This window comes from Thalia democratica, chromosome 5 (genome assembly GCF_965202585.1).
Source record: "Thalia democratica chromosome 5, ktThaDemo2.hap1.1, whole genome shotgun sequence".
Lineage (NCBI taxonomy): Eukaryota > Metazoa > Chordata > Thaliacea > Salpida > Salpidae > Thalia > Thalia democratica.
The window spans coordinates 6,563,681-6,577,452 of record NC_139169.1 but is presented as its reverse complement, the minus strand read 5'-3'; the positions used below and the strand labels follow the sequence as shown (position 1 = coordinate 6,577,452).

Genomic DNA, 13,772 nt, shown 5'->3' with positions numbered 1-13,772 from the left:
ATTTGTTTTTATATATATAACAATTTAAATTATATATTTAGTTTTAAAAATAATCGAATTCTAACTTAAACATTGCCAATCAAGTTTAAAAAGTAGTGTGCTCAAATGAATGATTTCAAAGAGTCAAATGATATTATAATACAGAATATCTAAATAACTGTAGTTTGGTTTAAAACTAATGATTTGTTTTTTAAATTTTACAGCTAAAACTTTTTTATTAAGCATCATTCAATCCTTTACTAATTAAATTTTCTATATCAATTGATATCTGCCTAACAAATACTTCCCTAACAACAGCGCACAGACAGGACCACGTTCACATGGCAACCCCCATGACAACCAGGATTTCCAACAACGATTTCAAAACCATCCAATCAGCTTCAAACTTCAAAATGATGCATCAACAAGCTTTCAGTAGCAGTATTGGTTAGTTGCTAATTTATTGATTTTAGCTTACTAATTGTTAGTTTGGATTATTTAACGGGTAGTAGTTGTAGTAGTACACATGCTTTTACAATATAAAAAAATTATGGTAACCAGTAATGATTTAATACTATCCTTTTAATTTTTTTTTCATCAGTGAGCTTCGGTTAGGTACTGAGTATTACTATCAATTTTATGTTGATTTTGACCACATTTGCTTGGCAATTTAGACCAAATTTATTAGTTAATGTACTACACATTTATGTATATTTAAATTAAAAATATTGTTTAGTTAGTTCACAGTGCATCTAAAACTACGTATCATTTAATATTGTTAAAAAAATTAAAACATCATTTTTATTGAAATAACATGAAAATAAAACCGAAGTAAAAAGCATTGCAAAGTCTAGCTTTAATTTATTTTACTAAATGTTTGTAATAATTAGTTTGATTAACATTGAAATGTTGTTTCCAAGTTATGTGGTAAGAAGTTATAACATTTGTAAGTAAAGCATAGGCATTAATACGTTTTTAAATATAAATATATTTACACCCTTGTAAATTGTTCATCTCTATTAGTTTTATGCTGTTTATTTGAAAAAAAAAGTAGGTTGTATATTTACAATAAATCTGTTTTGTAATATGTATATAGCAGTTGTATGTAAATAATCTGGGTTTGTAACTTTTTAGGTAATTATATATCGAATTGAATGTTATAAGGATCAGTTTAAATGTTTAACAATAGTTAAAGACCGAGTTAGTATATTGTAATCATGACTGTAAGGTATTTAGTTATAAAAAAACTAGTATATTAAAACTATTATTGTTAAATTAAATATAAAACACTTTCTTAAAAAAATAGTATATCATAACCATGATTGTTATATTAAATATAAAATACTTTGTTATAAAAAAAAAACTAATATATTAAAACCATGATTGTTATATTAAATATAAAATACTTTGTTATAAAAAAAAACTAATATATTAAAACTATGATTGTTATATTAAATTTAAAATACTTTGTTATAAAAAAAAAACTAATATATTAAAACCATAATTGTTATATTAAATGTAAAATACTTTGTTATAAAAAAACTAATATATTAAAACCATGATTGTTTAATTAAATATGAAACTTGTTACAAAATAACTGCTGTAAACAAGAAGCCGCTTAAAATCACAATTTATCGATTGTGACGCAACTCAGCTTATTTGTGGTGTTAATAAAACATAGTAAAAATAAAATTATGCATGTAAAGCTGTAAATCAAATCACGGTTTTAATTTTATTTACACAACAAAATAAATTTGTTGTGTTTAAAATTGTCATTTGATTTACAATTCTTACATGGAAATTTTAAAGTAAACCTACAAAGTTATTTTGATTTTATATTTGCTAACCTTATATGAAATAAAAATCGAGCTAATAAAATGTAATAAAAAACAAATCAGTTGCCACCTTAGCTGGAAAAACCTGGAGTTTTAAAAAATTTTTACATGTAAGTAGAAAATTTTTGATTTGACACAAAAATTTACCATATAGATTAAAAAATTTTGTCATCATCAACAATTTTTTTCGTTAAAAAACACATTTGAAGCAGCTTTACAGTGTCTTTTCAATTTTTTTATGCTATTTAACACAGTTTCTTACCTTAAACTTTAAACTAAAAATAGACCCAAAAACATTCACTATCAAAAACCTGGAAGAATTTCTTAAAAACCAGTGGCAACCCTGTTTACTGTTTTAATTTAATTAGCATCACAAAAAGAATTTGAGTTCTATTTAATTTTATAGCTTGATTTACAACTCCCACAACTTATTGATTGTGACACAACTTAGCTTTTTGTGCTAAATTAAATAAACTTAGCTAATAAAAAGTAACAAAAAGTTGCAGTTTTAAATTGATTTACAACACAAAAAATAACTGAGTTAAGTTTAAAATTGTAATTTGATTTATAACCTTACACGCTTATACTTTTTTTTACACTTTAAAATAATTTTAACGGTTTTTTCTGCTAGCCGTTATAAAAATCAAAAACAGAATATTTTTATATGTTGACCTTTTTATTATGTTGTTTTTAATTGTTAATTGATTTATGACTTTTACGAGCATTTTAACATATTTATAACTTGTTTTGTGTTTTTATTTCGTAAAAGGTAAATATTTTAAATACAGTTTTAACAGTTTTTTATCTCAGATCTAAAAGCTTTAAAAAACTTAACTGAATCAATTTTTTATTATATTTTTATAAACTAAAACCTTTTTATTTCTTACTTTTTTATTGTATTGTTTTCAAATTAAAGATGAAAATATTTTTTTTCTAATAATAAATATATACAGAAGTACAAAAATTACTTGAAAATGGTAAGTTTCACTGAGAGAAAGTTTAAAGATTATGCTAATGATTATATATCAAAAAATTTAAAATGTTACGTTATCTGCTTCTTAAAAGCTGTAAAACAATTATGTAGTTCTTTTAACAATCTTTGATTTATTACAATAAATCTATAAAAATGACAAGTTGTAATGTGTTGACCTTTTTGTTATGTTGTTTACTGTTTAATTAATTTTTTTAATGACTTTTTACGATGTACTTTTACATGTATATTGCTCGTTATTTATTATTTTAAATATTTTAACTAATTTAGATGAAAATAAAGAAAAGAAAAAACGAAGAAAGAAAAAAAGTCATGAAGAAAAGAAAAAGAAAGATAAGGTTTTTAGTCAATTATTTAATATTGCAAATATAGTTACAAGAATTAAATAACTATAGGATGGAATTAATTTGTGTAAAGAAGTTAAACGCTAAAAGAAATTTTTAAGAAAAATAAGCTTATTAACTTAAAAGTAGATAAAGATAATTTTAAATTCGAAGTTTGCAATAAAGGTTTTGTGAATAAACTTTATAGTCCTGCTTGGTTTCACTAAACTTTTTGTAATTATCTATCTTTCATCACATTACTTGGAATAGTCTCATGCGTTGCTCTTTGATCTTGATAAAAATATTTCCTTACTGTTATATTACAACATTTTTACCTTCAAAAACATGATTATATGTAATCAATGTAACTAACATACAGCAGTTTGACATGTTAAAATTTTAAACTTTTACTTTAACGTTATGATAAAAAGTTTAATATAACAATATCCTTTATTAAAGCTAATTAGTTTGATAAGTAAGAAATATTTTCCAAACTTATTTAAAGTCAATAAAACCAATACGCAAAACTTACCAAAGCAAGAATTCAACTTGAGTCTATACAGTTAATACATACTTGGTAATCGAAAGTACTAGACGGGGCAAAAAACAATAGCTACAAATAGATACACTTAGCTAAAATGTTTACTATCTGGAGTAGCTAAAAATTTTGTTTAAGTAGTTTGCTATAAAAAAGTAAATATAAAGTAATATATTTTGTACATTACAGACAATCAAAAAACGTAGAAAACAATCACTCACTGGGGAAGTTCAGAGCAGAACAATTTCAATTCCAGAAGAAGATGAAAGCGAAGACTTACATGACTATACGTTAGTTTTTAAAATAAAATAAAATAAATAAATAGTAAACATGATGAAAATAAAAATTAATAATATAATAAATAAAAAAAGTAATTAATTTGATACCTGAAGATGATGAGAGTGAAGATCTTCATGATTATACGTTAGTTTTTAAAATAAAATAAAATAAATAAAAAAAGTAATTATTTTGATACCTGAAGAAGGTGAGAGTGAAGATCTTCATGATTATACGTTAGTTTTAAGTATATTAGAATAATAAACAAATAATGAAAAAAAGGAAAACATATATAGCTCTATTTAAACAAAAAATTAAAACTATTTTCACGCCAAATTATTTTTTTAAGTTTTTTGTATAAGTATAGCCATATGTAATGATTTTACAAGTTTAATGTAACTGACGACCAATGATAGTATTACTATTGTGAAAATATAGTTTGCAATAAACTTAAAATCACCAAATCGTTTATAATAAAGTTTTAAATAAAAATAAATAAAATGAAGTCGTTTATTTTTTGCAACTGATTGGTTAGTAAATATGCCTAATTTATTTATTTTTGAATTATAAAATTCCATATATTTTGAATGTTAATTTTCAGTTGATGCATTTGATATAACACATGCTAATGGTGGTATTATAATTTGAAGATTTAATATTACACAAAATATATTAACAAAGCAAAGTTTGAACGTTTTTAAATTTGAAATCGACTAAAAACTATTATTGAGTTTAGTTCACTTTTATTTCACAGTTTCTTAACTTAAAGCAATATATTTTTTTATCGATTCGTTCAAAAGCACTGAATAAATTATAATTTGAAAAGAAAATCTCATTAGCTTAAAATATTTACACGTCTGTTGACTAAAGTAAGACCTTTATTACGCGGTTGAATTATTTATGAAATAATTTTGTATATTGAAATTGAAAATTAATAATTTAACTTATCTATTTAGATTCAGAAAAAATTTTACTATAGCAATTTGGTATCAAAACAATATTTTCAAACTTAATATTATTTTAAAGCATACATATAAACTTATATGAAAACATTAAAATGAAATGTTTTAAAGAGTTTCATGTTGAATTACTGCTTAATATTTAAGTGACAAATTATAGCTATTCTAGATACTTTATTTGTACGCTAAAATTTTTTCTACATGTAACATTAAGTAAAGTTATTATAATTCAAGTTAGAAAGTTGTATCTTTAGCAAGATAGTTATTTTATTAATAGTTAGATTGTTATTATTTATACTTAGAAAACAATTGTGTTTTTTAGAATATCAGCAGATGAAAAAAGTGATGCAATTCAAGTGTTTCTGGAAGATGAGGTTTTTTTATTTTGTATTAAATGTTAAATAAGTAAATTTTAAAGACTTTTGAAGTAGTGTAAAAATTTTAGACGTACTTAAAATTAAAATAATTTTATATGTTAAGCATAGAGTTCAAAGAATAATTCACAAAAAATTAATTACAATCTCAAAAGTTTAAAAATAAAATTTAAGTTAATTTTATATTTTTTACTAAATAAGAAAAATTTTTGAGTCTTGAAGTGTTATAAACAACTTAAATATACATATATACATATTACACTTGGATAACATAATAATATTTTTAAGTGTTAAATAAGTAAAATGTCAGGAATGTTAGTATACAAAAAACTGTTTACAATTTTAAATGTTCACTGATTAAAGTATATATTATAATAAATTAAAGAAAAAAATTTGCAAATATTGATTAAAAGTTTTAGAGGTTATTGCTTCAAGTCGACATTTTGTAATGATTAAATGTGTTACTTAAGTTATAATTAAAAAGGATTCAGTAATTTAACATTGGAATGATTTAGTTAACCAAGCGGATAATAAAGAAGTACAAACATTAAATTAGATCTGTAATTAAAAACGAAGTTTTAGTTTGTAATTTAATCATGGTGCCCTTTATGTAAAAGCGTTTGTTTATATATGTATATATATATACGCACCCATTTGTTTATAAAAATAGAAAAACTTTGTTTTACAATTTCTTAGATTTGAAGAAAATAAAAAGTAAAATCACGTATTTTTATTTGTATTCTATACAGTATTTACGTCTCCGATTTAAATTTTATAATATATCATGACTGCGTAAGTATATTTTATAAATATATGTTTTATACGCACTTTGCACATTTCTCCCTAAGTATTTTTGACAAAATATTTTTTATTATTTGTTGAATTCACAAACTATTGCACAACTGAAATGATGTTAAATTATTTATTACGCAACAAAGATTAGCATAAAACAAGATTTTTCTAATTTATTTTTCATTTTTGTTAGACTGCAACAGAAAATGCACCCTTGATAGTGGAAGACTCGAAAATGGTTTGTTTTTTTAAACTTACAAAACTTATTATGAGAAGTAATTTCATAAACTAAATCTTTGTTTAATTATTTTTGAGTTTTCTTAAAGAAGTATGTAAAACTTTTGTATCTAGTTATTTTAGTTTAAATAAATTAAGTTTTTTCAATTTTATGATTACAACTTATTCATATCACTAGTTCAAAAATAGTTTGAATTTTATTACTTTGTGTTTTGCTTCATGTTTAAGCAATCATTTCATTTTAGAAGTCTTATGAATAAGCTATTAGGCAAAACCTTATTAATAATTTCTAACTTTTAAGTGATTTAGTTTGATTTTAAAATTAGTTTTGAAGTAAATTTAAACAGTAATTACGATAAGTAGCTATGCATTATTAATTAAAAAAGGCATTTAAAACGTAAAACTTCATCAAATACTGCTAAAATCTGTTTAGGTTTTCATTAGTTCTAATGTATTTTGTTAAAATTTTTTCTATGAAACTCACAAAGTTTTCTATATAAAACTATTAGCTTCTGTTAACTATAATATAAATGTTAATTACTTTCCACTAGTAGTAAAGTTTTTATATACAAATAAAATGATAATAAATAGTTATAATAGTAGAAATAAATCATACTAAAAATTATTTAGGTTTTCATTAGTTCTTAGGTATTTTGTTATGAAACTCACAAAATTTTCCATATACAACTATTAGTTTTTGATAACTATAGTATAAATGTTAGTTGCTTTTTACTAACAGTAAACTTTTTTACCTATGAATGAAATCAAATTGTAATTAAAATAAATAATAAAAAAAAAATATAACAGGTAACTTTCAATGTTGGCGATTGTGGAGATAATGAAAATTTAGTTATGCAAAAGTCACCAAGTTTGTTTTTTTTTTATCATTTTAATTTTGTTTTTTATTAAATTGTTACAACATTTAACAATTTAATAAATAGTTTAGTTCCGTGTAAAAGTAACTTTGAAAATAAAATTTTGTCTTACAAATAAAATTATAGTTTTTTTAAATAAAAAGTTTCTTAAAAAATTAAATTTATCATAGTTTTGATAGACAATAAGCTAAATTCAAATTTAATTTCAGATATTTTTTATTATATGCAAAATAAATCAAAAATTATAAGTTTAAGCAGCTGGCGGTTTACTAAAATTAAAAAATATATGTTTATTTTTACTAACCATAACCGAAGATTATATTAAAACTAGCTGTTAAAAAGAACTGCAATTTAAACAGCAGATGATTCAATTAAAATGCAAGGCGAGGGAATCAAGTATGAAAAGAAGAAAAAACACCACAAACACCATCATGATAAGAAACATCATAGTAGGTACAAGAAACATGAAGACGTTCTTCAGAGAAAAATGTCTGGTATGAAAAATTATTAATACATTGTTATAGTTATTAAGTATGTTAATAAATTAACTTTTTAATTCAACACAATTTTTGTGAAATTTTTTAATTTTGTCAACGAAAAATATTTGGTTGGTAATGTTATATAAACTATTAATAGAGCGTTGTATACAAACTGTGTGATAAATGAAATGTGGTTCAAATAAGTTTATTTATTTATATAAGATTAATATTTATAATATATTTATATGAAGGATCACATTTACAAATAGCTTTAAATTTGAAGAAGTTAAAAAATTCTATTTTTATAAGTTTAAAGATTATTTAGAGCAAATAAAACTTTGACTATGTAAGGTCACGAATCTATCAAAATTAATATAAAATAAAACAATCTTATCATAAATTCCCAAAGTTAATGTTATTATAAAGCGTGTGTTATGAAATTGTAAAGCTAGTTTAATAAATTTTAAAGTTGATTAATTGAACAAATAATAACTTTGCAGTTTAATAAAATGTCTTTATATAAACAATTTTTTAGGTAAACTAAAGAAAGAATTGGAAGCAACTAGCCCTGGAAGTCCAACTGATATCAATAGTTTTAATGATGAAAACGAATTATTGGATGAAAACTACATCAACGAGATTAAAAGTATGTTTTGAATTATACTTGTAAATCTATTAAATTATATAATGTGTAATTAAAGTCAAAAGTTGAAAGAAATTAAATATACACTTATAATAAGATATGTATTATAAAATTTATGTAATTATTTAAAATACTTATCAAAATACTTTAAACAAAATTTTTTGCTGTAATATTAAACAGAAAGTCCATTTTAAAATCTCGATTGTAATTATTATATTTGTTATGTTTACTAAAAAGCTAGTAAAGTAAGTGTATTAAATTTATATATTGAAATAATCAAGATATGAAGACCTGGTTGGTATCAGAAACAAACTTTAATACTAACAAAATTAATACTAATAAATAAAATTGGATTTAATTTTCAGGTCACAGATATGAAGACAGGGTTGGAATTAGAAATCATCTTTTACACAGACCTGTAAGACACAAAAAGAAACAAAGACATATTATAAAAAAAGAAATCATTGATCGAAATCCGCATGAGGTTTGTGTAGTGTTTTTAATTGTAGTGTTTAAAATACTTAGTTGTAGTGTTTTTAATTGTTATTATTTTGCTATTTAATCTAATTGCTTTAAAGTAATTAAAATAGAATATGTTTTTTTCATTAGCTTTATTTCTTAATATTTCAACATATAAAATTTTGAAACATTAGATTGGATAATGTTTTTTTTTCAAGTTTGGTGTGTTTTACACGTTTTTTAACGATCAAACAAAACAGTGATTATGACGTCACAACATATGTTTTTAGCGGCGTAAACGTTGTTTAAAATCAAAACAAATTTGTTGACTTACAATTTGAAATTTTATTAATTTCAGCTCGCAGAATTATGACGTCACTTACTTATAAATAAGATCTATGTCTGCTCCTATAACAAATATGATAACAAACATCAATTGTTACGTCACAGATGTACGTTGAGTTGGACGAACTTCGCGGTGAAGATTTATGTTGGACGGAAGTTGCCAGGTGGATAAAGTTCGAAGAAGACGTCGAAGAAAACTTGGTTTGGGGTAAACCCCATGCTGCTTCGTTGAGTTTTCACTCTCTACACGATCTCAGAAAGCTGCTTCAAAACGGTAAGATGTACTTTATGTTGTTTATTTAGCTCATACACAAATGATTTATTCGTTTTGGGTAAACCACATGTCTGTCATTTTATTCTTTGCACGATTTGAGGAAACTGTTTCAAAATGGCAAGATGTAGTTTATGTTACTATATATATATGTTAATATATATATGTTAATTATACACTTGGTTCGGGGTAAAGCTCTCAGTCTGTCATTTCATACACTCCATGATCCAGGAAAATTATTGCAGAATGGTGAATAAAGACACAATTATGTTGTTATATATTTTATAATGTGTTAAGTACTACAATATTTTTTCTACCAACTAACACTCTTGTCCCCAAATTAAGTTATACTAAAGATATTTAATACTACGCTACCTTTTTTGTAAACTTACATTCTTGTTTTTGACTTATTATACATTTTATAAGCTTGTCTTTAAAACTGCCATGATAAAGCCAGTTAGGTTTGTTTTTTTACATTTTGATTTTTTACGTATAACCAACTATACTGTAACTAGTAAGGAATTACATGTTAAAACTCTAAAATAAAATATTTCTATAGGATCAATAATACTGGATATGAAAGCGGACAGTTTGGAGGAGATAGCGCGCCATGTAGTGGATAATTTAAAATTAAATAAAAAAATAGATGGTGAAAATGAAGAGTTGATTGTTTACCAGATGATTATGAGAAAACACAAGTTTGTTTTTGATAGATAAGTTGATTAATTTTGAATTAAATTGAGATATTTTATACTAATATTGATATGTACGAGTAAAAACTTGTTAGTTAAAGACTGATAGTTAGTAATATTTTCTTAAAAAATATATTTACTTTGAAACATCCATACTTAGCTTATATTTCAAACCATGTTTTTAGTTCCTTAACTAATTAATAGTTTTAACTCAATATATCGAGTTATAGTATTTATATGATTGACTTAAAGATTTTATTTATCATATTCGCTAATTAAAGTCTCCTTTTTTTATACATCTTATTTCGAAAACTAATCAAAAATCTGTTACTTATTTTAAATTTTCAAAATTTTTAAAGCTCTTAAATTTTTTTTTAAATTCTAATAGCTCTTTTTTTTCTCCCTACTTTCTTCTTGTTAAATCTCCCTTATATCATATTTTATATTAATTGAATATTTATATCAATATGTTTAACTTTTCTCTTTAACTAATTATTTTTTTTCTCTTTAACTTATAAACTATCTACTCTAAATAATTCTTTTTTTTCTATTTTTTCTTCCCAACAGCCACATCAGTCACGTACCTCCAACACCACTGACATCACCTAAGTCCTTTCTGTCTCCGTTTTCTCCCATGCTGTCGCCAAGATCCCCGTTTTCTTCCAAGCCATCGCAAAACCACTTCAAATTTCCATCTTCACCAAATTTCAATCTCAAACAATCTTCACCCAACCTATCCCAACAAAAATCCCCTAACATGCAACAAACTCCTTTTTCTCCCAAATTAAATTTGTCCTCTCCCAAACTGACCCCAAGCTCCCCCGACTTCAACCTCCCAAACCCGTGGTCGTCAAGGCAACCTGAAATGACGTCGGTGACAATTGAACCTCCCACACCCACTGATGACGTGACAGAAGAACAGAGGTTTTATGACGTCACAAGCTCGTTTTGTGCTTCTGCTTACTTCAAAGTATATTTTTGTTTCCACAAGTTTTATACAGTTGCTGCTATTTTTATCACACGTATTATACATACATATATATGCTATATTGCTAACTTTTGTTTTTGCTTTTTTTATATGCTTACTAAAAATAAGTATTTTGTTGCTTTTATGTGTTATATATATTAACCTCGGATTATTTTACTCAATTCAGTTTATGCATGAAAACCTTTATCTTTGTTTATTACAAAAAACTTTATAATAAATTTAAGAAACTTTTTTTTTAAAGCTGTATAAATTTTATTTTATGTTTTGCTTTTATTTACACTTCTATTTTATTTTGCTATTCACAGGTTTAGTTTATGCTTTTTGATATCGCTGCACATTTTGTTTTGCTTAAGTTTTTTGTTTGTGTATATAACTTTTTTTCTTGATATTCAGAACAGTGTTGATAGTTTTTCATTGAAAAATATGTCCTCAATGTTTTAGAATGTTTTACAACTTGTTTAACTTTTTGATAAACTTATTTCTTTTCTTTCAACAGTTTTAGTTTGTAGCTGCTGTTTTTTAATTTAAAAAATAATTATTGTGATTTAACATAATTTTGAGCTAAATTCTTGCTATTTGAAACTTATTATTATCTCAAACTACAGTCTTGTTAAAACAGAATCTTATGGGATTATGACACAAAAAAATAATTGAATCCATATGACCATTTTAGTTTTAGTATACTTTTATTGTTTATTTCAGACACATCCCGGGTAGAACGACCCTCATTTCCAAGATCTCGCAGCCGATATTGCGTCACAAGAGCAGCGATGACGTCACAGTCAAGGAAGAGAGCCACCACGTGGTGAACGTCGAAAACATGAAGCTGATGAGAAAGATACCCGAGGGGTGCGAAAGTGCCGGTGTTTTTGTCGGTAAGGAAATATTTTTATTGTTTGTATTTTTAATAATAAATTTATTCTTTTAAGAATTTATTTTACAAACCAAGTTTCGGACACAAGTTTCGGTAGTTGAGATCTCTTTATTTGTTTTCGTAAAACCAAAACATATAGTATTTTTGATAAATATTAAATTAAAAATACCTGAAGGGTGTGAAAATGCAGAAGTTTTTGTTGGTTAATTTTTTTCCTTGCAAATTTAAACTAACATACTTTGTAGAAGTTATTTTGCTGGGGTTTTTGTTGCCAGGTAAATGTAGTAAAGTTAAAAATCTGATAAAAACACATTGAAGAAGGGTTTTGATCTTTATAATAACAAAACGTCTAAAATAAAAACGAGAATATGAAAAGTTACTTATTCGATCTCTAGTCGTAACAATAAGTCTATTTTGGATTGTTAAAAAAGTATTAGCACTATGACACTTATAAATATTTTCACAGACTAAACAAGTAGTTTACTTAAATAAACATTTATTGCCAACTTGTTGTATATATTCCAGGTGTCACTGAAGAATTGTCCCAACAAGTGTCGGTGTTGGTCAGGTTGAGCGAGGGACGGCTGATTGACGACCTGGTTTCTTTGCCCATAGCAACAAGGTTCGTCTACCTGCTTCTGGGGCCCAAGCAACCCGATTTTGACCATCACGAGATTGGTAGGGCCATGTCCACGTTGCTTAGCGACGAGGTTTGTCAATTTGATATTTTTTTATTAATGAAGGTGTATCTTATTAGTGTAAAAAATTTTACAATTTTCATGAAAACCTTCTACTTTAGTAACATTAAAAAACCACAAACGTTCAATTACAACAGTTTGAATATATAAATCTGGATAAAATAATCTTGTATTAAAATCTTCTTTGAAATTCCAATTTGAAAACCCGGTAATAACCTGGGTATTTTAATTTCCATCAACTACCCGTTTTCCAAAGTATGTTTTCACAAACTGCTTTTTGACATAAATTTAAAATAAAATTCTGCTTTTATATAAACTATTTAATTTTTAGCACCACTTTATTCCGATTCAAATTTTACAAAAGTGTACAATATTGAAAATACACCATTTAATTTTCGCAACCTTTTATTCTGATTCAAATTTTATTACGTAATGAAATACCGAAAAGCAAGTTAAAATCAGACAATAGTTAGCAAAAAATTAAAATTTTCATGACTGCTTTAAGATTAAAAATCGCTTTTACCTTCTAATAGGGGTGATATTTCTAGTTTATACCCCCGAACTTACTAAAATAGCCCTAATAGGGGTGATATCGCTCATAAAAAACTTTTCTAATAACTATATAAAATTACTAATAGTTTTTTGAAACGCTATGTCTACGTTGCTTATTTGTTTATCAATTAGTTAATATTAAAATACCTTGGTGTATGCAACTAGATAGAATGTAGTTGTCGAAAAATTTAATTTAAACAGTAATAAGTTGAGTATTTGGTGCTGTTAGTTAGCTCCGGATAAAATTCAGGCGTTATAAAAGTAAAATGGTTAAAAATTAGTATTTAAATTTAAATTAAAAATGTACATTTTCTGCACTTTTCTAGTGTTGAAACCATCAGTTTACTATTTTTGAAAATTTGCACGAAAACCTTCTACTTGAGTAACATTAAAAAAACCACAAACATACGATTACAACAATTTGATTTTAAACAGACTCACAGTTCAGAAGTTACCATTTAAACTATCATTTGTAATTTGAAAACCCAGCACAAGCTTGGGTAGCCTTTAATCAGACACCTTAAAACATTTGCTTGTTGCCAGAAATTTAAAACGATTTCTGTTTTTTAGTGGGTAAACAACAATTTACTGT

The 13,772-nt window shown here is 24.7% G+C and overlaps 1 protein-coding gene across 4 annotated transcripts in view; it reads left to right on the top strand.

Annotated features, from left to right (window-relative positions):
• LOC145836084 (band 3 anion transport protein-like) overlaps nt 1-13,772 on the top strand; it is a 54,010-nt gene that overhangs the window by 22,719 nt on the left and 17,519 nt on the right. For 2 of the 4 annotated variants that reach the window (XM_082943884.1, XM_082943883.1), the window contains exons 7-20: nt 298-426; nt 3,076-3,143; nt 3,856-3,956; nt 5,224-5,275; nt 6,261-6,305; nt 7,112-7,172; nt 7,539-7,673; nt 8,194-8,304; nt 8,667-8,785; nt 9,211-9,379; nt 9,936-10,074; nt 10,636-10,992; nt 11,759-11,931; nt 12,456-12,640. In XM_082943884.1, the coding sequence (XP_082800010.1) occupies nt 298-426; nt 3,076-3,143; nt 3,856-3,956; nt 5,224-5,275; nt 6,261-6,305; nt 7,112-7,172; nt 7,539-7,673; nt 8,194-8,304; nt 8,667-8,785; nt 9,211-9,379; nt 9,936-10,074; nt 10,636-10,992; nt 11,759-11,931; nt 12,456-12,640 (1,844 nt within the window). Of the gene's footprint in view, nt 1-297; nt 427-3,075; nt 3,144-3,855; nt 3,957-4,163; nt 4,179-5,223; nt 5,276-6,260; nt 6,306-7,111; nt 7,173-7,538; nt 7,674-8,193; nt 8,305-8,666; nt 8,786-9,210; nt 9,380-9,935; nt 10,075-10,635; nt 10,993-11,758; nt 11,932-12,455; nt 12,641-13,772 lie in introns of all 4 variants that reach the window. The other 2 variants (XM_082943885.1, XM_082943886.1) reach the window with 2 other exon arrangements.